General features: G+C 37.6%; 3 protein-coding genes across 5 annotated transcripts in view; 2 read left to right on the top strand and 1 right to left on the bottom strand.

The window, feature by feature from the left end:
- The window catches only part of LOC143365988 (small ribosomal subunit protein eS19), a 32,807-nt gene that overhangs the window by 1,587 nt on the left and 6,486 nt on the right, over positions 1-24,734 (bottom strand). The gene's annotated exons all lie outside the window — the stretch shown is intronic.
- Positions 4-10,915, top strand: LOC143365982 (persulfide dioxygenase ETHE1, mitochondrial). The gene is made up of 6 exons (XM_076806645.1): positions 4-235; positions 1,498-1,642; positions 3,848-4,033; positions 6,245-6,333; positions 9,789-9,999; positions 10,716-10,915. The coding sequence occupies exons 1-6, from the start codon at positions 83-85 to the stop codon at positions 10,772-10,774; spliced, it is 843 nt and encodes a 280-aa protein (XP_076662760.1). The 5' UTR covers positions 4-82; the 3' UTR covers positions 10,775-10,915.
- Appl (amyloid-beta-like protein) overlaps positions 23,699-24,734 on the top strand; it is a 70,644-nt gene continuing 69,608 nt past the window's right edge. For 2 of the 3 annotated variants that reach the window (XM_076806586.1, XM_076806587.1), the window contains exon 1: positions 23,802-24,067. In XM_076806586.1, the coding sequence (XP_076662701.1) occupies positions 24,011-24,067 (57 nt within the window). In that variant the 5' untranslated portion in view covers positions 23,802-24,010. Of the gene's footprint in view, positions 24,068-24,734 lie in introns of all 3 variants that reach the window. The other variant, XM_076806585.1, reaches the window with a different exon arrangement.

Genomic DNA, 24,734 nt, shown 5'->3' with positions numbered 1-24,734 from the left:
TGACTTTGTCAAACATCAGTGCTGCCGATTGGAAGCTGTCGGTAAGGATACACATTCTCCACAGTATACAAAGTACTAGTGTATGGTTAACATGAGTACATTGCTGAAAGATTTGTGCCAGAGATATATGACATCATCGTTTGCTAAACGTAGTTCGATCACCAGCAAGAGTTATACAACAATGACAGCGTTAACAGAACCGATTCCTTTCTCAAAAGATTTTCTCTTCCGTCAAGTAAGTCGATAAGTGCGCAGAATCGCATACCCACATACTTAACTGTACTTTCATGCACGCTCATCCGCGCAGTTCATTGCCGCGCATGCAGCGACATCTAGCTGCTGAAGCTGTATTATACGATTCGAATAATCAATTTCGATCAATCTTTTGTTTCATGAATTTTGTACACTTGTACAGCATACTTTCTTTTAGATTATTCGTTGCTATAATTGATTGTATTGCTTCAATTATTCTATAAATTAAATAAAAATTATTTACAGCTACAGTAGATAGCTAGTAATACTGCATCCGGTAATATTCATTTTTGCGAGGCAGTGTTACGTCGAATAGGAGTTTTAGGTTAATGTTGTCTTCGAAATAGTGAAAATTCTCGTGAAAATGTACATATGAATGAAATTGTAGCTTTTTAGGTTAAGTTACAAATGATGCTCGATGATTTAACGCGATAATGTGTTTCCTACAGGGCGAGATAAAAAATTCTACTTTTACATTCAAATAGTTTGATATAATTGAACGCTTTGCTGAGTACGATTGTCTTGAAAATACGTATAACAATAAATAAAAAAGATGATGAAACTTTTGGGAAATTTCGAACATAATTGGTAGTATGCGTTTTCATAGGCGTAACCATTCATGCTTTTTCCGTATTCGCTAGCATGGACTGACCTTCGGTAACTAGAATTATGAACTAATCATGTATCCACGTTTCGTTTTCGTTTGTAAGAGAATTTTGGAACTATGTAGCAATTCTGACACTTTATTGCCTTCGCGACCATGAGAACAAATTTCCTCGAAAACAGTACGTCCAAAAACGTCACTTTTATCTAATAACATATTTTTCATACCATTAATATTTTCGAAAATATTCACTCGTATTCAGGGCGGTGCATGAAAAATAGGATCACTTAAATAATTCTTTTAATTTTGGAAATACGAAGAAGTGATAATAACACGCGTTTGGAGGGTCCAAATATGGCGTATAAAGAACCTTTTTCTCGAGGCCATTTTTATCTGAGCTTTTAAAGTTGGTTCTTGTGTAAAATAAAAATCGAATTGGGATTAGTTCATGCTCGTTTGAGAGATACATTTTTCTTATAAATTTACCTCGTAAAACAGTTGAAATTATATTCAGAATAATTTTTAACATCCTCAGAATTAGAAGAGTTATTTAGGCCCTCAATTTCCGGTGGGGTACATTGTATATCATATCTTCTACGTATTGAGTTTTTTTTTAAATAACTTTTAATTGAAATCCTTAGATGTTTGATCCCGTCTCCAGTACATACACTTATCTGTTGGCTGACATTGGCGATAAGACATCGATCTTAATTGATCCTGTCATTGAATGGGCAGAACGCGATAAAAATGTTATTCAGGAACTGGGATTAACGTTGAAATACGCTAGTAAGTCGAAAATACGATTGCATTGACCAAAGTTTTTTTTCCAGTTTTTTGGACTTTTTTCGAAAACCGTTTGTCGCACGAGAAAAAGTAATAGAACCTAAAAGATGCTCCTTGTCTGGATCTACAACTTTTGTTTGACATATTTTTTTATGTAATCAATAACTTGGAGGATATTATATAAAGTAGACTTTGCGAGCTGTTAAATAATTATTTAAATATTCAAGAGCCCAGAGGCACCTTTTCCCGTTATGCGATTGGGCTCGAACTTTACACAAATTGTTTTTTTATTATTTGGAACTATTCTGGGGGGGGGGGGGTGCCGCGAAGAAAAATGAAAAGTCGAAAATCAGAGCCACCCTAATGAGTACCTTAGACTGGAAAATCCCCTCGGAGGGGTGAGCTAATTTTATATTCTATACATCTGTTCTCTGTTATTGCTCTATTAACTTTAATGCATTATTAAAAAAGAATTACTTCACTCCCTAAACTTCATTTTCGGTAGATTTTTCTACTTTTTAAGGCAGCCGTTGTAAGTTTAAGTAGCAGCAAAAACAATATTCGAAAAAATTTATACAAGAATATACGACGTCTTGCATCGCCCATGGGTCAAAAACGTTTGTGCCAGTTGAAATTTCTTAAGGAGGGACCCCACCCTGAAAGCACCATCAAAAGACAAAGTTCGTGATTTTTTTGTTCGTATAAATAAAAATTAATTGCTTGGATTTTCTATATAGGTTTAAAGCAATCTTTATTTTGCTAGAAAATTTTTTTTTTAGGAAAAATATGTACAAAATGGCTTCCCGGAGCACTGCAAAAAAAAACTGGCCCTCACACCCGGGAATGACTGGATCACCTGAGATGGAAATACAAAAAAAATATATAAACAGAAATATATTATCTTTGACCTAGCTTAAGATTTTCGCAAAATTCGATTTATTTTGGAAATTATAGCAGTTTGAAGAATTGACTTTAATTTTTTACATAAAAATTTGCACCGAAATTCTTGCAAAAAATCGGATGATTGAAATATTCAAAAAATCCTACGCTAGGTCACAGATATGTTACGAGCCGGGGCTGCGGCAACGCGAGAGGCCGGCGAGAAGGGTATTTCTCAAGGAATACGGTTTATGAGTTTGTTAGTTACAGGGCGGACGAACTTTTTTTCGAACAGTTTTTCGCAGTGCCCCGGGAAGTCCTTTTGTTCACCGCCATTTTGTACAATTTTTTATAAAAAAAAAATTTTTCAGCAAAATAAATTGCTTTAAAGCTATATAAAAAAATCCAAGCCCTATATTGTTATTTATACGAACAAAAAAAAATGCCTAACTTGATCTTTTGTTAGTGGCTTCAGGGTGGGGTCCTCCCTTAACTCGAATGAGCCTATAAACCGCGAATACGCTAATTAACAAATTCGATAATTCAGTACAGTATGAGTGTTATTAACGGGGCTGAACGTTTAATTGTCGAAATTGCCACTTGGAGTATAATTCCGCATGAGTCGAAGCATGAAACTGGTCCTTTGGTTTCAATTCACTTGCAAGAAAAACTTTTGCAGCAATGATGTAATTTAGCAAATGTATAATATGAATGAGACTCGGAGGGGAACTCGTATTTTCGTTATTACTTTTATCATCTGGCGTGGTGCGCTTTCATCATTCCGCGTTTCCAAAGCGCCCGAGTTTAGCGGAAAACGTAATTAGTAAACTGGCGCTCTCCGTTTACGTTCGCCGCTGGCCCTCGACGAAATTAATGAAAATATTTAGAACCGTTGAATGAGAGACAAGTAGGTACCATCGGCCGTTCCCGAAACTGTTCATTTTTCAAACGCAGGTATCTCGTTGATGGTACATCGATGAAATGCTTTGGTTCACGTGTATGGGACTTCTCCTGACAGTCATTTTATTTTTCAGGCAACGCGACGCGAAATATAAACACAAATAGCAGAAATACAAAAATAGTAATATAACGAAACGATTTTTTTGTTTAAATCTGTCTGTGTGATATAGTAAGTTTTTATTGCTGGATTGCAGAATTTGTTAATAATTCGAGGATTTCAGTTAAACACATTCTTCAATGTCAGCAATCGTAAATTCTTCGACACAGATGAATGTTCATTTCCAAACCAGTCAAGCGGATAATACAGCGATGAACCTCGTTGGTCCACGTGGCGACCAGTAAACTAACAGGGCCAAACGCCTTTTGCAGTAAACACGCATATGCACGCTGATCATATCACCGGAACAGGAAGGTTGAAGTCATTGTTACCTGGTTGCCAGTCGATGATATCACGTACCAGCGGGGCTATGGCTGATATACACTTGAATCCTAATGATCAAGTAAGGTTTGGCAGACACCACTTGCGGGTACTTCCTACTCCTGGTCATACCGAAGGTCAGACATTCATTTATCAAAAATACTCTTGACAGTAGTTAAGAATACTAATCAAGCTGCGGCCCTACAACTATATTAACAAGAATATTAATACGTAGACTCTCAGGGGGTCACGGATGAAATGGGTCACGAATTTACAATTTTATTTTTCTGTGCTATGTCTAACTATTGTTTAATAACTATTTATTAATAAACCGTTGGATTTGCAATCATCTGAACGATATTATTGTCATTACGAATGATGTGGAATGTTAAGTGCATCATTGAACTATGAAATATTCTTGTTATGCACATATTTGAATAAATGTGGCTAAACGAAAGAAGGGGGTAGTCTGTGCGGTAATATGGTCCCATGGCTACGTACAGGGTGCTCTAACTTTTCACAGACAATTTTAAGACTGCAAGGAAGTGTCGAAAATGAAGGTGAAATTTATTATAATATCTCATCGTAAGGTATCATTTGGCAGAAAATTCTGTTCCAAAATCACGGGAACAGAACCGGACGAAAAAAAACCCTCATTTTTGGGTCACTCTTTCTAGTTGGCTATGGACACTGTGTCGCCAAACTAAGTACATACATCGGTTAGTTGCGAGGTCGGTCGTTTTTTGCTACCAATTTCATACAATCGCATATTACAACATAGAAACGTCAAAGTGAGTCGTGGAAAAGCTGTAAGTGATGCAGCAAACCCGAGGTAACTTTTGCATTCAGAAGTTCAAATTCCTATAAAACCAGCATATCTTTTTGAAAAAGTTTTTACGAATCTCAATTCTGCAACCATGTGTTATTCTCTGTGCTAGACCATGATCGTTCTAGTGTTCAAAAGCATCGATTATCCACATATCATATTCACCTTTTTTTCTTACCATCGATTTTGACGGTCGAGGTTCTACTGTAACTAAACACATTTCATTATCTGTGGACCGGTTTAATTGATCTCGTATTGAGTTAAATTATATATGCCATTTGTTTAAGCAGGGAGTAAATCGACGATTAAATACCTTCGCCAAATAAATGAAGAGCAAATAAACTGTTGGATTAGCCTGAATTTCTGCTGCTAGCCAAGCATTAACAAATACAAACACGTGTCATGGTGGTCACGTAATTGTACGTGTTTCGTAAACCGGCCGCCAACTACAGGTCACGTAAAAATAAAGCAGCACTTCTTCGTATCATAAAAGTACCAGTCTATTGCTTGAACTTCCCGCTGCAAGTATTTCTTTTTAAACCACTACAATTTTTGGATACAACGTTAAAAAAAAAGTCGAGCTTCAGCGTTGAGTTGTCGTTGCCGAGAGCGCTTGTTCTAGATTGCACTTTGTAAAGTGCAGATTGCAAGTTTTATGTTTTTCCTTCCGGATGTACCTACCCCAGGCCACTTCATCTTTTTCAAATATACATTATGCAAGAGGGTTGAAAAAAGAATGGTAATTTTTGTTAAGACAATTTATGATTTTATTTATTTGATTTAATTACTGACACCATGCAAGTTAAAAATACCAAGTTTGATCGTGTTATTCCTTTTACGTTTAATGTAACAGAATCGTCATTTATAACCGTAAGATTTACGACGAAGATACAGGGGAGACCAGGGTAAAGTGGGCCTGAAAAAGTTTAGAGAAGAATAAAAAAATTTCTGTTCAATAAAAATGTGTGCGAATAAATTTATAATATAATTTAAACATTACTATTGACAAATTATGGCTAGAAATGCTTCAGATACCAGTCTGTTGCTTAAAATATATTAAAATTTAACTTGAATGTGAAAAACCAAAACGATCACTTTACCCCATAATATGTATGAGGTAAATAGTGAGCTACTATCTGGGGTAAAGTGAGCTGGAATAAAATGAGATTTAATTAAGGATATAATTATTAAATTGACTTTATTAGAATTTTTTAAATATTCAAACTGTTTTTTAAAAAATGTACCGCACTTATTTATTGTCATAGTTTGTTTTAGCTATCTTTTTCTACTGTAATGTTTCTATGAATATTCTGTATCACTGTATTTACAAGAAAAAGACGGTTAAAATACGCGTAGTAGATTACCAGTGTTATATGTCAGATGAAATGTTTAAAATTACTTGGACTAATTTTGATTCTAATCAGCCAAGTGATATTGGTGGATGTCTATATTATCGAGTTCTTTAGAATCTGACTGTAAAACTGAAAATGCTGGCTTAATGGATGGATTTTATGTTTCATAGGCTGCATTACTTACGTCTGCGACGAGCAAGGCATCGCTTTCACAGGCGATGCCCTTTTAATACGCGGATGTGGTAGAACCGACTTTCAGGTTCGTATTAAAAACGAAGAAATATTCTCTTGTATTAAAGCAATTCATAAGTTTGATGCGTCCTGTCTTCATTATGCACTGTGAAATGTCCATTATCCAAATTAGCAGAGAGCCACGACTGCCTTCGCCTAATTACCTACATACAATAAAACACTCGCTATTCTGACTTTGATCATTGTATTTTTCATATAAGGCACCATAAATGTGAACGCTAGAAATATAAAAAGAAAGCAATAGGTATAAAGAAACTTTTATATATATTTTCGCTGCTAACTAGGTACCTAGCACAGTTCTGCTAATTGAATTACACTGTAATTTAATTATGTAATTTAATTACATTGTATTTCAATTACATAGCAATTCAATTACGTTGTAACTCCACTACATAATTCAAACTTTTTAATTAATTCAATTACTAATTACTGTAATTGTGCGTGTAATTGTATTACATTGTATTTCAATTACATAGCAATTCAATTACGTTGTAACTCCATTACATAATTCAAACCTTTTAATTAATTCAATTACTAATTACTGCAATTGTACGTATAATTGAATTACATTGTATTTCAATTACATAGCAATTCAATTACGTTGTATGTAACTCTATTACATAATTCAAACTTTTCAATTAATTAAATTCCTAATTACTGTAATTGTGCGTGTAATTGTATCACAATGTAATTGAAATACAATTTAATTGAATTACAGCTCAAAACACTGAAGAAGTGAGAAAAAAAGTGGAAAAAATGTAACAAAGGAGTTTATTATTCAGCACTCATAATAATTTTTTCCTGTTCGAAACCTTTACCTACATAATTCTTTCCCACCTCTTATTACCTCTCAATTTGGTTACCTCTTAATTCGTAATTATAATTGAATTACATTGTACTATGCAATTACAATTACATTGTACTATGCAATTACAATTACATTGTACTATGCAATTACAATTGCAAATACATTGCAATTACAATTGCAAATACATTGCAATTACGAATTGCGATGGATTTTAATTGAATGCGAGATATGAATTATGAATTACAATGTAATTGAATACGATGTAATTGAATTATTTTGTAATTATAATTTATGGAGTAATTCAATTGTAATTCTGTACAACTCTTGTTCCTAGTATAACTTTCTAACAGATTATAATTGCTCAGAATCACTTCCTTCTTGTACATGCAATAATAATAATATTGATTTCTTTTTAATTTTAGGAATACATAATAAATTACCAAGAAACCATTCCTTAACTAGTAATTGTATATTTTTCGAACCTACATATTTATTTGAATTTCACATTCTCGCCACTTTGACAATGAATAATTAATTTTGCAATTAGTTTTGACGGTTATAAAAATATTGTTTGGATTGCCATCTGAGAAGGAATTCTGTATGAGGTCACGCTCTGTACTTATAGCAACAGCCGTTAGATTCAATAACAGCGTAATTTGTCTTTACCGAATATCGCCGATTATATCACTCTATCTTTGTTAAATTGAGATCTTCCATTTTTTTATTTATTTTTTCTGCGATTTTGCATTTCTTATTATTATTATTACCACTAGTACTACTACTATTACCACTCTTATTACTACAACTACTACGATTATTATTCTATTTTACGCTGTGGTTCATTTATTGATCGCGGAAGGTAATATTTTAACGTTGAATCTTAAAATCTGGCGACTTTTATACGGGCAGCGCTGACGTAAAATTATGTTGGTTCGATACTGTACGTGATAGCTCCAGCGTACTGGTGCGCATCACTTATTTAGACGCTACACCTTTTAAAAGTGACATCGCCATAATGGCACCTAATAATCTTTTAAATTGAAAAATTCTTTTTAGAAAATTCTAACACTTTTCAACCCGAAAATTCATGACCTCGCAAAAAGCACCTGAGTTTCGATCAATACATATTTATTATCAGTTTATAAGATCCGTCAGACATTATAACCATTCACTTAAAGGGAAGGACACCATGTGGTAGACACCGATGTTGATGAGCTTTGGCACGATGGGTCTACGTCGAAAATAAGTAAATAGGTGTCCGAGCGTTTCAGCCAGTAGGCCTTAATAATAGAAATATCTACATGTAAATTATTAAAAATTTCATAGTGGCCGTGGGGTTTTAGTGGGTAAAAATCCCACACTACCCTGTCGCCCGCGGGAGATATTCATTCTGGAGGCGCCGGGGTGCCTTTTGAAGATTTCCCCAAGTTGAAAAAAAATTTTAAAAAAAATTATAAATTTATAAATTTATAAAAAAAAAATTATAAATTTATAAATTTATAAAAAAAAATTATAAATTTATAAATTTATAAAAAAAAATATAAATTTATAAATTTATAAAAAAAAAATTATAAATTTATAAAAAAAAAATTATAAATTTATAAAAAAAAAATTATAAATTTATAAATTTATAAAAAAAATATAAATTTATAAATTTATAATTTTTTTTTAACTTGAAGAAATCTTCAAAAGGCACCCCGACTTCATTAATATGAAATTTTTAATACTTTCCATGTAAATATCTCTATTATTAAGACCCATTGGCAGAAACGCTCGACCACCTATTTACTTATTTTCGACATAGATCCATCGTGCCTTGGCTCATCAAAATCGGTGTCTACCACATGGTGTTCTCCCCTTGTTAGTTATTTAGTTCATTCCAGTTTCCCTAAATAATTTTACATTCATATTCCACCGAATGGATGGTAACCCATAGTGCATTAGGAAAAGAGCTTTAAACGATATTTGTAAAAAGAATTGGCAAGTACTCTAGTCAAATGAATTTATACTAAACACTCAAATGAATTATTACATCATCTGAATATCTTGGCCAATCAACTATATGTATACTTCAATTTCACATCACACACGCGCGGGCTCGATTAAAATTATTAAACAAGAAACACAGATTTTATTACCATTAAGACACAGTATAATCTGTGGGCAAAATATCTATAATTCACTGTCGTACGTTCCATTAAACCAAAATACTAATTCAGTATTAATTCTAGCAGAGTGGATACGATTAACAACAGTAGTGATAATAAAATATTCGACTGAATACGATTTCTGAAGTCGACGTCCTCAAATATTCGACCTAGAAATCTACTTGTCCCTCTTTCAATCCACCTTTTGTACAAATATATTAATAAAACCTCCCAAATAGAACCTCCACACTGGATCGAGATGCTGAAATGTTTATCATCGTTAACAACAGCCACGGGCCATTCATTATTTCCCGGTTCTTATCGAGCAACTGTACCATTTTCCAAGAAAGGGAACGGGCTCCGTCTTTTCTCGGTTTCATAGTTTAGCTGGGCCAAATGAAAATGCCAGGCATTATTCCAATCGCGAAACACCTCACAGCACGGTTGCTCGAGATAATGTCGGAGCTTGGCGACGAATTTTAATCCTCGTAATTTCTGTATCTGCAGGGCGGCTCCGCGGAAGTTTTGTACAAGTCCGTCCATACGAAAATCTTTATGCTGCCGCCGAATTACAAGCTATATCCAGCCCACGATTACAACGGTAGAACAGTGACTACGGTGGCCGAGGAGAAGGCCTTTAATCCCAGATTAACGAAATCTCTGAATGAATTTGTTGACATAATGAGTAACCTTAACCTGCCCCGCCCAAAGATGATCGGTATGCTAATTGAGCCGCGTACGATTTATGCGCTATAGTCGTAAAGGTGAAATCAGACGGCGCCTGAATCGGCGAGCTTGCTCGGCTCGTCTAACAAGGAGAGTATTTTAGGTGTCCGCCTCCGATCATTTTGATTTTTGGATATGTTATAGAGGACCGAAAATTAAGAAATACGTGTTTTTTTATTTCCCCCCGGTTTCATATTTGGGGGGTGAAAACTGCGTTCAAAGTTAGGGTTGAAAAATCATTTTTGTGGATTTTTGAAAATCTGCTGAGTCAGTCATATTCCGCATTCAAAGACACAAAATTCGTGCATTGACACTATTCCCCTATCTCTAATAGTTCTCGAGATATTCCACAAAAATGATTTTCCAACCCCTAACTTTGAACGGAGTTTTCACCCCCCAAATATGAAAACGGGGAAAAATAAAAAAACACGTATTTCTTATTTTTCGATCCTCTATAACATATCCAAAAATCAAAATGATCGGAGGCGGACACCTAAAATACTCTCCTTGTAAGTTCGACGAATCGGCTTGGCGAACGCGACTCGGCGATCCATGACCCATCAGATGGCGCGCGGATCGGCGAGCTTGTTCGGCTCGCCCAGGTTCGGTGATTCGGCCGATTCCACCTTGAGACTTACTGTGGCTTTAGAAATTTGGATGATTAAGCTTTTAAATGTTTCTCTTGTTAACATCGATTTATCGTTTCAGATAAAGCAGTGCCAGCTAATAAGGTTTGCGGGCTGTACGAAGTTAACGAGAAACCATGATGCGGCCAAGTGATATTTTTATATTCATCGATCGAGGGCAACGTTAATTCAATTTCGACACTAGGAGTACGGCGATGTAGAATAAGAAGGCCTTAAGTATTCTGTATTGTATTTAAATAAAGAATGATTTTTTTTTGCTGTAGTTATTTTGGTTTAGCGTGGCTATATGGAAATGGTGTCTCCTATGCTATGTTGTCGAGAAAATGCTCGATGGAGTGTGAAATGTTAGATACCGTAAACTGGGGGAACATTGGCAGTTACTTAACACGTAAAGGACAAGGAAACAGGAAAAGGACAAAAATATTATGCATTTTCACACTTGCAGTACTGTCACAAACGAGGCGATGCTATAATAGGATACCTAAAGCAAATTTAAAAATGTTAACTTCTCGATCCATATGAAACTTTTTACAAGTAGATTAATTTTCGTACAGATGTCGCCGCACAGTGGGGGAATTTTGCGATTTTAGGGCCAAAACCGCAAAAATAAATTTTTGAACTTGACAAAGTAAATGCAAATTGTCAATCGAAGAACTAATATGAGCAAATGCCTCCAATCTTACTGTTAAATTATGTAATACTAAGCACTAATCAGTAATCTAAGGAAGCTTCCCGATAAGAAATTAAAAAGCTTGTCACCAGAAGCGATAACTCTTCTTCCATGCCCTGCTGCACTGTAGCAGAGGCACTTCGACTGGGAGCACCAGTTTTAAGGGCATATAATTTCATAGGTTTACGTGTATAAATGTAAAATAAAAAAATCTTCATCGTTCATAATTTTTGTAAGTGCTGTTTTTCGGATAATTTATTTTCACATATATCAGTACGTAAAAGTGCCGAATTTTACATATGAAAAATAAGTTTTGAGGTTCTAACCACGAAAATGGATATAGTTCTTCAATTGGCATTTGCATTAATTTTGTCGAATTTAAACATTTCATTTCTGTGGTTTCGGCCATGAAATCTCAAAAATTCCGTACTGCGCGCCGATACGCTATTTTGTGACAGACTGTATGTAAGTAGGTATGTACCTATGTAACTTTGCAGACAAGACACTTGGTTTCCTGAAACGTTTCATACAGAATCCGTTAACGCTAAAACCATTGTATTTTTTCTTAGTCAGAGTTCATCTGGAATACGCTTCGCAAATTTGGTCCCTCTTAATTGGGGGGTCCAAATTCGCGGGGTTAAATTTGCGGACCAAATTTAAGGAGTCATTAAGATGAACGATGATTGAAAAAATTGAATATAAGTTTATGCGCTTTGCGTCTTACCAATTAGGCGCCTGAATTTCTTATCACGCGATTACATACACCTAGATACCGATATATTAACCACCCTTAACATGACTACGCTTCAAGTGCGCAGGACAGTTAACGATCATGTATTCCCGTTCAAGATAATTAATGGCCACGTCAACTGTGAGTTTTTATGTCTCGGGCAGATCTCTAAGACTGAGTCCACTATTTTATTCGTGACTGTATAAAATCAATATCGGCCATCGCGATCTAGTTACTCATACCTGTAATAGTTTCTGTTGAGATCGGTTTGTTCCAACATGAGACGTGGCATTAGATTATACTAGCAAACTGGCTCGTCGCCTCGGGCCTAAGAGATATCGAGGACTCCATGAAAGCACATTTCACTCCTTTTCACCACTCCCTAGGGGTTGATTAGGGCGAAATGCTGGATTTGGTTTCGAGGAATTTACGTGGTTAACCTTTGTAAGCGAAAAGTTGATATCCAGTCGGGCCTAAGAAATAATAAGAACTCCGAGAAAACATATTTCACCCCTTTCTACCCCCTTCGGGTTGGTACTTCAAAAAATCGCTTCTCATGGAGCACCTGCGTCGCAAAAGCAATATACCCTCCGAATTTCATGTCTCCAGATCTCCACGGTTTGGGCTGGAGGACGATGAATCAGTGACACAACGATTATATAAGTATAGACGTATAACAAAATGCTCCAAAAACATGCCAATGTCCCCTCGAGTTTGCGGTACTCCCGGTTAATGTTTATGTGATATACATGCATATATCGTGAAACGTATTAACGTTTTCTCTAATCCTTTCGTTCCCACTAAACAGGTATCGCGCTTGCTCTCCAAACAAAGCGTTCCAGTTGTAAAACCTGATTAAATTTTTGTTCGAATATTCTGTTCACAGCGCTGGGTTATTCAGGTGATATTGCCCGGTAAATGTATTTCCCAACAAAACGCAACGCTCGTGCATAAATCCTGAGCTATTGACATCTGCGTGTACTTGTGAAGAAGCTCTCGCGTTGGTGTAAATAAGCATTTAAATGGTATTATGCATAGCAGAAACCAAGAGGATAGCAACTCGGTATATTTATTACGTAGTAACTCTGTGCTTTCTGCTCTACATAACATTAAAGGTCTCGAATCCTGGTATCGTATTAATAAATATTTAGGAGAATCGACACAACGCAGAGTAAAAATCAGGGGTAGTAGCTGAGGGTACATCGAGTCTGAACTATAAACAGCAATTTTCTTGTATTTTCTGCCTCAGTGTCCGTGCTCTAAACTGCCGCAATGGTATAAATGAATATTTAGAGGAATCAGTACAACACAGAGCACGAACTATTATGGTAACTCAGCCGGTGGTCGTATCTAAAATTTCAATGGCTGTTTTGAAGAGGATTGTCTGCTTTAATAGCGGAGCTCTAGAATTCTGCAGCGGTAGGTGCGGATAAATAACTTGGAAGACTCGGTATAAAGGAAATTAGATGGAAAACAGCATTTCTTCCGCGCTCGCGTAAGGTGGCCAGAGTTTCGCAGCGGTATAAATGAAAGCTTTGAAAAATCGGCACAATAGAGAGCAACGGGCTATCGCGGTGGCTCAAGTGGCGATCGCGTCTGAAATTTCAACGGCTATTCCGCGATGCTCTCTGCTGCCTAAGGTCGTGCTGGGCCGATTTTCCGAATCACGCGAAACGAAATGCTAGGGATAATAGAGATGGAGGCTGCTGTAATCGGGTAGTTTAAACGGGCTGCCTTGTCGAAACTCGAGACGAAGAGACCCCCATGGTGTGCCGCTGGTTTCTACTGCATAGCTGAGGGTTGAAATCGATACCGTTTCCAGGGTAACCGGTGGGTACGGTGGCCGACACACGGGCAAAGGTATGGGCCAAGGCTATCTGCTCGTGCGTTTCCATGTTCTTCTGAAAAAAAAAAAAGAAGAAGAACGAAGAAAGACGAAGTGGAAGGGAAAGAAAAACGAGGAGCAGATAAAGCCACGCGGAATGTGTAATTTCCCGGGGTCTAATGGGTTGGACGGAAAAATAGAAGAAATCCAGAAGGACGCGTTGTTAACGAACCAAATGTCAAGGGATGCTCGATAAGGCGGCGTACGAGCGATTTTCTAAATCGCAGAGAATGAGCCAAGCAAACGGACGCGGCGATACAGTCTCGGCTATTTGTCCGTACTTAAAGCTACCCTTCGATGCGCGTCGCTCGCGACGTTTAGTCCCAACCTACGGACTTGACTTCGTCCCTTACCCCTCCGCCGCGTATTTCTTTTGTGCTGTCGCGTTCGGTGGCGCTCTCGTCTGCTATTTTCACAACACTGCGTTATCCCTTTGTACTTGTATATTTAATTTCAATTATTTCTATTCAGAAATATTTTCTCTGCAACGCAACTGGTACACTAGAAAATATCGTTACGGGGAAAATAGTTGTAAGCAGGGTGTTGATTCGACTTATTTAAAGGGTAGTAAATTGTGGCGGCGGTATTAGGGACGTGATGCAGTCTGACACTGTGAAAAAAATGATTTTCTTACTTCTTCTTATAGCTTTGGGTGTTTAAAAATTTGCTTCTAAAGGGTTCGTGGAAATGGTGGAGCTATAAGCGTTTCACTGGACATGAGAGACAAGAGTTTATCGTGGCACGTATTATGGATTATTTAAGTAATAAACTTCGTGCTATTGCTGTGAAATCAAGATTTTGTAATGTGTACGACAAATGTAGAAAGAAATGTATAAAAATGGGGTTAATACGCAGTAAGGCCGAAGTTTGTACAATATGAATTTTTCCTCTGTGTCTTTGTACATCTATTTCATCCTTAGACCTTAAATTTGTATTTATCGAAGAATGGAATACAATTTGTATTTGTATATCTAAGTTATGACAAGAAGTTTTTTTTTTTTAGAAATTTTTTATAGCCTCCTTTCTATTGCGAATTGTCGCCTGTGACTGTCTGGCGTCATGACTATTGGCGGAATGCTTTTGCTCACGCTCTTCTCACTGTTTTATCGGAAATGGTTTTTTTATGTAGAAAAATGTTCCGGCGCTGCATTCAATTCAAGAGTTGATTCTAGCACTGATTCTAGGATTTTCTTTTACTTTTAGCGCTGCGAAACGCCCCTTTGATGCGTTTAACGACTTCGGTCTATCCCTGTGGCATTTATCTTCCACAATCTACAGTTAGTCCGTTTTGATAGCTTGGCACGATGGTTCTTCTGCCCTTGAAGTCTCGTTTTATCATCTTCCTAATTCTTCTACGTGATTTTCCATCGTACAATATTCTGTCTTAGCAATAATTTCTATATTATTAATTTTTAATAAAAATATCTGTTAAAGAATTCTTCGTCATTCGACGATGTGTTCTAAGGCTTGCAGGCAGTATGTATTAGAGTTATACAACAACAGAAAAACGTGCAAGATCTCCGACTTTATTTATATTCATGAAATGAATATGCAGTGCCTTTTATTTGATCGGATCAAAGAGACAAAGAATTTTATTTTTTGTTATTTGTATTTTATATGAAGCATTGTTCATACACACTGTACAAAGAAAAATATTAAACGTATTTCTGTCAACGTTCGATGTTAAAATTCTTCATCAAGTTTTATGACTCACTCAATGTATACCTGATGTCAGGCTATTGTATTATATACTCTGCGTATTAATAGCGTTGTTGCTGGTATGCAAGTATATATATATATATATATAGTATATATATATAGAGTATATGATACAATAGCCTGAATATATATATATATATATTTTATGTATATAAAAATCTCTGCAGATATTTTTTAATCATAGAATTGTATAATGCCTGACTCGTAACGTAAACTGTATAATGGAGTCACTTCTATCGCAGGATTCGTTTCATATTTACAGTGCATGTAAAAACTTGAATAAATTTTCATTTGTCCTTAACACTCCCTTCTACAAACTGCAATGGCTATAGTGGATGTAACATCCCTGCAACACGGTTTAACAGAAGATTCAGCCTATGTTAACATAGTATTCAGGCTGTCCCAAAATTCCGGGATTTTCCGGGACATGAAATATCCTGATACAAAAAGACATCGAAAAGTCCTTTACCGTTTTGGGATCCGAGGCTCCGTTCTCGAGATATTAACAGTTGAATATTAGCGGTGAAACTTCCGGGTTGCGCAGTTTAAAGCCGAGTCAGTTGAGCGCGCGGCAGCGTACGCTGGCAGGCAGTCGCAGGAGGCGTGTGTAGATACATACATACAGGTTCACACACACACACACATGAGCCGACGGCGCAGATTCAAACCGTTGCGTGGGCCTGTATCTACGCGTGCTGGGGGTCACTACTCCGCGTCAGCTGTTTCGACTTTAAACCGCGCGGCCCAGAAGTTGCACAGCTAATATTCAACTGTTAATATCTCGGGAACGAAGCCTCGGATTCCAAAACGGTAAAGGACTTTTCGATGTCTTCTTGCACGAGGATGTTGCAGGTCCCGGAATTTTGAGACACCCTACATATATGTATTTATTGCCTATTATTATTAGATATGTGCATTTATTGCCTATTATTATTAGTTTATGTATTGAAACCAGCAATACATACTACTATACTATTGCTATACGTGTCACTGAATTATAGTTCTATGTATATCCTTACTAGTTTCAAATTATTCTATTTCTTAGAAACAATTAAGTTTGCGAGTCATATAGTATTGTTTATTGCTTTAATGCATACTGCAAGAAAATCCTTTTTCCGTTCACATCAAACGCTATGTAATAGCGCAATGGTGTATTTGCTATTTGAGATGATGTAAGTACTCGTAACGATGTTACTATCGAAACGTCAGCCGCCGGTGACCGTCAGAACGGTGAATGTGTTGAGTGTAATTTCGTTTCCTATCGCATTGCCAGGAAATGTCTGGACATTTGTGGATATAAGAAAGTAAATATTTACAGTCATTACCTGAATAAACTATTTTAATCATTTTTTGTACCTTCAGGTAAACTAAATGTAGCTCCGTAAAAACAGACGTTTCAGTGTGGAATAAAGTAGTAGCTTTTATGGCATCCTCTATAAGCCGGATACCTATATCTAAATGTGGAGTACATACGGACACCAGTCCATACTTGCCTGTCCATTTCAGAAATGCGAATTAATCAAAGCAAATACGTACATGCATTATGCACATGTGTGGACGTGGACATCTGATTGCACCCAAATTCCACACGGGAAACCAGAAGCATGCGTCCCGCCTAACCCGCCTTTAACTGAAACGGTACAAAGGGTGAAACCTATCTTTCGGTCGCTGAAGTCTCCAAATACTACTGCTCTATGCAAATAAACATGCTTGATGAAAGCTTATTATCACCGCGATGCACCTTCCCTCATCGCCACCATCGCCTTCCATCATCTACTGCTGGCCTGTTCAACTGGGCTGTGGCGGGCAAGAGCTTTCTCGATTACCCGCGATCAGAGCCAAGAGCAACGTCAACAGCATTTCCCCCACTCTGTGGTCACTAGGTACCATAGTATGAGTCTGTCTTGTAAGGCAGGACTGACGGTGATCAGAGGCTAGCTCGTTGCTAGCCAGGCTTGTCAGAAGTAGGGACGCGATACGCGATAACCCGTCCCTGTTGTCCATACTTCTGATATCCTTGTTGATAGCTTTTAAGGCCCCCATTAGCGTTGCCCGGAAACTTGGTACGGAGTGGGAGAACACCTACAGTAATCCTATACAGGTTGTTCGGCTACACCTAGGAATAAATTTAAGGGGCGATTCTAGACACCATACTAAGATTGTTTGTTAGTTATTAGCGTTTAAAGATCTGCCTAGAAGCAGGCAATCCGCGTACACCGCTGTACGCGGGCCAAGTCAGCCGAGGAAGCGAGCATTGGTCGTGAAAGTCACTGTCGCACTAGGTATTTTCAACCTGCAATTTCTTGTGCTCCCACCCCCTAATATGGTTCCATTTCATAAAAAAATGTTCTTTGAAAAAGTTTATTGCAATCGGACGACAGGAAAGGGTGCCGACCAGGCCTTAAAGTTTAGAATTCATCAATGGCTTGAATTTGCAGAATTTCTCAAAAATGGTAAGCCTTATCAAAATTTTGTTCAAACAATATTAAAAGAGCATTCAATTTTCTACAATTACTGTATATACAATTTTTTCGTGCTTCCAACCATTTTTAAGATAATAGCGTTTGAATATAGAGAGGTCAGCGCTGCGCACGTATAGACAATACGTCACGCCGTACAGGTGGGACACGCGAAGTGCGGATTTCTCTATATTCAAACGCTAATATCTAAAAAATGACAGGGAGCACGAAAAAATGATATACACAGTAATTGTAGAAAATTGAACGCTCTTTTAATATTATTTGAACAAAATTTCGATAGGGCTTACCATTTTTGAGAAATTCCTTAAATTCAAACTATGGATGAAATCTAAACTTTAAGGCCTGACCGGCACCCTTTCCTGTTGTCAGATTGCAATAAACTTTTTTAGGGACTATTTTTTTATCATTTGGCACCGTTCTAGGGAGTGAGAGCAAAGAAATCGAAAAAAAATCGACACTTATAAATAAGGGCCACCCTACAGTCGCACGGGTCACACACCTCACAGAAACTGCGACGAAATTTACGACAATCGACATCGCCCCGCAATTCTGCGATATTTAATCCAAAATTAAGGGGTACTTACCTATTCGCTAAAATCCATCTTTGCCATTATATCCACTGTATAGTCCAGTGTGTTATCGAGACACATACGTGCAGAAATCACACCACCCCAAAAAAAAAAATATACATCAGATCTCTTGCTCTAAAACGTGTAAAAAATTTGAATAGTACTCAAATTTACCCGCACTTAAACACGTGTGGCCATACCGATTGTTGGTGAATTTCGTTGTAGCTTGTCTGAGGTGAGTGACCCGGGGCGACTGTGGCTTTGACGACCACTGCTCGTCACATCGCCTGACTTGCCCCGCGTGCAGCGGTGCACGCAGATTGCCTGCGTTTAGGCGTATCTTTAAACGCTTATAACTAACAAACGAAGCCTCGATTGATGGCCGCCTCTAGTACAGGGACCTACGATGCTGCAATACCGCATTTCGAACAACCATCCGTCCGATGACTATGTTCCGGCGGGTACCAGAGACGGCCATAAAAATACGCGCGAAAGGCTTCATAAAAATTCAAATGGGACTGATGACAGCGTCACCAAATTCACTATGTTCCGGCCTGTTACTAGGGATGGCCGTGCTCAGCCGCAATATCGTTATTCTTGATTTTCGTCTCAGTAACCATACGACGCCAGTCTAGAATCAACCGTTTAATTTATGTAGCGGAACACCCTGTATAATAAGACGCTTAAGGTATCTGTTCGTGTGTTAACAAAATCTGTCCAGAGGCTTTTTTCATACTTCCCGATGACTTAAAAGGTCCCAATTCAGCACGAAGTTTCTTGGACACCCAAAGATGGCGTAAAAATTCCAAAACCTGGAAAGTTCGAAAATATGTAGCACCTATGGCGTAAATCAGATATTATGTTTATCTTATGGACGCTAGGCTTTTTAAGCACTGCTGAACACTAAGTTTTGGTAAGTTTCATTTCCTTTCTTCGCAAAATAACATGACATGACCCAAGACGAGACAGGTGACTACTGTAGGTGCCAGAAAAGTACCTCAAAGTTGGAAAATCTGTATTTCGATTCTGGGGTCAGTTGCCCCCGGGCACGTATATGACTTGGGCCTTAGGTGACCAATTAGACGGTAGGTCCCCGTCTGGTACCGAAAAGTTGTAAAATTTCATATTTCACAGGGGAAATTGTTTCTAGGGGAGTTTCCAACAAAAAGGGTGCTTATATTAGGCGTCTCATTATACATATAGGATAGTAATGCCTGCCGACGACAGGCTAAAAATCTAGTAACGGTATATTTGTGTTAGTGACGCGGTGACGTCGCATGGCGTTGATTGGCGTGCACAAGTCGTATTAGCCCCGGTGCATAAGAGCGGCATGCGTCATTTTACAGCCGCGTCATTATAACGTTGTGTTCTAGCAGTACGTACACGTATATGGAGAGATATATATAAAATATATGTATATTTTTCGGCAGTATTGTTGTATTGACGCGACTGCAAAATGACACGTGTCGCTCATGTGCACTGAGCCTTAGTGTACGTATACGTGTTCCCCTTCTACCATGCGTAACGATTTTCCTGGCAACGCTGCACACAGTGGTTTAAAATGCGATTCTGGCTAGAAATTCTAGATAGAAATATTATGTTTTATCGAAAACACCTGTAGATTTACTTACACACATAAACGAGCAAAACATAATTATAAATAAATAGAAATAACATTAAAAATAATAAATGAGTAAATACTTTTAAAGTATACACACGTACAGGAAAAAATATGGGTATCCTGATTAGTGTAATGGAACTTAATAAAATCTTGATAACTGTAGCGTTGTTTAACTGTAACGACTTATATTTTATGTTATATTTATATCCTGCTAATCTAATTATAAGCCGCCACCTTATTAGTTAGGTTCAAAATTAGTTTGGAGGACGGATTCTTGAAAATCAAGAGCCATTAATGAGGTCGATGGTCCGTACAGATTATAAACATTCAGCTATGTAAGCACCTATGGTCGAAAATGTTCAACAGAATTAATTATTGGTAATAATTATTTCTCTGTAGTTGAGCAGTTCTGCTCTGAGTTATTTAATGTATAACTTGAAATTTGAGATATTTGTTGTGTAAGTACCGCTGCGTTATTGAAGTCTTCGCTGATATTGAATTTCCAACCTGATGTTACACGAAGGAAATGTTCGATAAACGAAGCACAATATCACGTTAACTATGGAATTTAGGAGCAATAAATTATTAATACATTTTATTGAGAATTCCATATGCTTTCCACCTTTGTCATAAAAAATGTAACATTTTATTTAAAACAAAAACGAAATAAATAAATTTATCAATTATATTTAATATCTATTTTTTCATTTACACAAGTTTTGTATAAATTAGACAGGGATAATCATTTAGTTAAAGTTTTCTTGTGTTTTTCACAAATATTATCAACATTATTCCAAAAATATAATTTTTGCAATATTTTTTTTCAATTTCTCGAGAATTCTCAAGAAATATGATCTGATTTCTGATTTCTCGAGAAACAAAACATATGGAGAGATCAGGAACACTACGGCTAACGGCACCTATCGCCTGGCGTTCTATTGATTCAGTGCTAACAGAGAGCCAGTCATCCAACATGTTTTCAAAGAATATAAAATACGTGGATCATCCCTTGTTCCAAGAGTTGCATAAGAAAAATATATTTCTTGAGAATGTTTCTCAGACAAGAATAACGCCAGTGTACAATATTAGGGTTAAATCATCCCCGTAAGTGTCTTTGGTACTGTCTTTCTTCTTTTAAAAATCGAAGCATCCGGAGCATCGATTGACTGTGACGGATGCCGCGGTTACATTTTCTCATCGATTGGCAGTGGTCGGGGTTATTATACATAGGTATAGAGACTGAACGAGGAACTTTGTCTGCTCTTAGCAAATAAAGGGAAACCTTAATTACTTCAACTGACCTTGTTTTCAATTTCTATGAAACTTTGTATCACTATTTTATAAATTATAAACCTCAATTGCGTAAAGAGCCAAGATTTTTCATTCCATAAGTTAATTAAAATATAGAAAAAATTGGAATGAATACTTACGAATAAAAGAAGAGAAGTCAGTAATAATTGACTTAAATTGAATTAAAGAATTTATGTAATTATTTGAAAAGTATATTTACTGCTCCCGAGCCAAATATTTAATGTAACGAACCTGATTTAGCTTTTGAATTTAATACCACGAAGTTCTTGTGAATTTAAATTTTAACTGGTAGTACAATATTAGACTCGCTTGGATCATAAGTACAGGTAGTAAGTTGATTATCTGAAGTAGCTGATCTGAATTTGACAGATATATAGGTAATAGGACGTTTGCAATTTAGCTTGAAAGACGAGATTATTCATAAACCAGAAATAGCATGAAAATTGAATAATTCCTTTTGTCTTAGGCTCCAGTTTCTCAACCTTTCTAGGTTGTTGAGTTCCATATTGTTTTTACAGGGAACATTTCTGTGGTGTTACTTTATTCAAATGTTACGTTTTGCATTGAAATTCATTTTGATAATCTGAACGCCTCTGAATTTGTAAGAATATTATTTTTATAAGTGTAATGTTTTTTAATTAATTCAACCAAATATTGATACGTATCTTAAATTTTCAATTAAAATACTGTTTCGAGTTTTGTTGCTAGTGTCAATCAACGCCTTTCAAGATAATCATTTATCGGAAGACATTGTTCATATAATTTAATATTCGGTTCAATATTATTCACGTGAAATTTAGTTAAAAGTTGTTACGAAAACAAGAAAATTTTCTAAATATATTATGTATCGAATCCGCAAGGAAAGAAGCTAATTTAGGAAAGAAAAAATTGATTTGTAAGATTATTTTGCTGTAAAGAATCGAAGAAACTAATATTTACTCAAAACATTACATTTTTTCTTTACTTTTATGCTTCATTTTGTATTTTTTTTTATTTAAACAATGTATAAAATATGTGTAACTAAGTACGTAAACAAAATTATATTTAAATAACTAAAAGAAGAAGCAATTTTCTTACGAACTTACCACATTTACGGAAAAATGGCACATAAACCACTTGCTTGAAACTTATAAATAAAGCCACATATCATTTTCAAATCATGATTTCTGTTTTCAGAACGTTTGAAGGGCACGGTAACTACATCCTTAAAAAAATTCGATTTAATTGCGTTACTTTTTGTTAAGTTATACTATAATGAAAACTTTGAAATCGATTTTCTAGAAATGGCATTTTGACGTATGTGCCCTTTTTCCACCGAATGCCTCGATTTCAAAAAGTCCCTTCTTATCGAACAACCACGTCGGAATATATCCTCTGAATTTCATGTTTCGAGGATCAGCGGTTTGGGCTGGAGCATAGACATGTATATACGGAGCAGAAGCTTGGACTGTAGGCGAGGGGAACGGTAGGCTTGGAGGGGAAAAGGCAGAAGTCAGATACAGGCACGTCGGGTTAGCTTCGGAAGCATTCGGCATGCGTCACCCGATTTGCCTGTATCGCCCCCCTTTACCGCGAATCTTACACCCCCCTCTCAGCCTACGCTCCGTCTATATATATCTATGGGCTGGACGGTGATGAAGCAGTGACCCAACGATTATATAAGTATACACAACAAATTCTATTCCAAACCCTTGAAACACTACTGCAGCATTTATCAGATACCCTTAGAGTGCAATAAAACTGTCAACTTACCAACATCGATCTACAATTATTTAAACCATAATAATTCGTAACCACGTGAGAAGAAACAAATTTCTCTTTCGGCACAGCTTTACACTTTAAAGTTGAACAAGATCCAATTCATTCTACCCTGCAGGATATCCTTAAACCATCGACGAATGACCAGCGTTAAAAGTTCATCTAGAAACGGCCACTTCTGCATTTGTACTTAACGAAAACACCGAGCGGCCGGTTAGCTACGTTTAAAAATCACGATATTCCCGCCACGTTATCGACTGACCACTGCGCGCATGTGAACGCACCCTTCGGCGCGGTCATCCAGCAGCGGCCTGCCATTGGTCGGGGCCGTTTCAGCGGCACCGGCGCCGCGCTTCACCACCATCTTGATTTCTCGTAAAGCGACCCACCCAGGCAGCAGTGTCACAGTAGTACGCTGCGCTCTCGTATACGACGGGTGAGTGGTGCCTCGCATACATTGAATCCGTTCACGGCGACGTTTCTGCCGTCTCGTTACAATCAGTGCATTACGCCGTACCTCCGCAGAGAAGGGACCGAGGGAGCCGCGGACGCAACGGGAGCAACCGAAAGGACGACCGTGGAGGAATTTAAAAGGGTCAGGCGAAGAGGAAAGATGAAGGGGATGCTGGTGGCCGCACTGCTGGCCGTTCTGACCGTCTGCCGGGTCCAGGTGAGTACCAGTCCACCTACGAGCCTCCAAATAAGAAAGCAAAGGTGCCAGTGGAACACCTAGGCACGGCTGTGGATCGATCGCGTCCGGCGATTCTCTACTTCTCGGCCAACCTCGATGTCAGTTCCTAGTTTCTGCCAATCTCGTTTTTTCTTCTCTCTCTCTCTCTCTCTCTCTGTCTTCCTCCTTTCCTTAGCCCGTCTCGACGAACTCGCGGCAAATGTCACGCGCAAGGCGCACCACGATCGATGTGGTACTGTCCCACGGTGGTGCCTGCTCCGTGAAATTCCCCCTTTAAAACGGTACGCCGATTAGCCCGTGCTACCTGTCAAACGGTTCACGGACGCTCGATCGATGGCCAGGCTAGCGATGCTTCGATGCCGTGTTCGTTTTAAAGTGCATTATACCGCGGCAACGTAACGATCGCCAGCCAGCGCGGCACGTATTACTTATATGTTGCGCCCGCGAATGTTTGCCCACCGCCGAGGACTATGCGATTAAACCGCCTACCCGTACACTAACGCTCGTTCCGTGCGACCGAGCGGCATTAATCGAATCTGACGTTATACGCTGCACGTCCGTAGACGTACACCGTCCACGCTTCGTCGGCTATTCTCATCGTTAATGTCACGTATCGCGGCATGAGCCTGCTAATTCCTCCCATTTT

The sequence above is a fragment of the Andrena cerasifolii genome, chromosome 2 (assembly GCF_050908995.1).
Source record: "Andrena cerasifolii isolate SP2316 chromosome 2, iyAndCera1_principal, whole genome shotgun sequence".
In the NCBI taxonomy this organism is placed as follows: domain Eukaryota; kingdom Metazoa; phylum Arthropoda; class Insecta; order Hymenoptera; family Andrenidae; genus Andrena; species Andrena cerasifolii.
The sequence above is the reverse complement of the archived record's forward strand: the minus strand, read 5'-3'. Positions and strand labels throughout refer to the sequence as shown.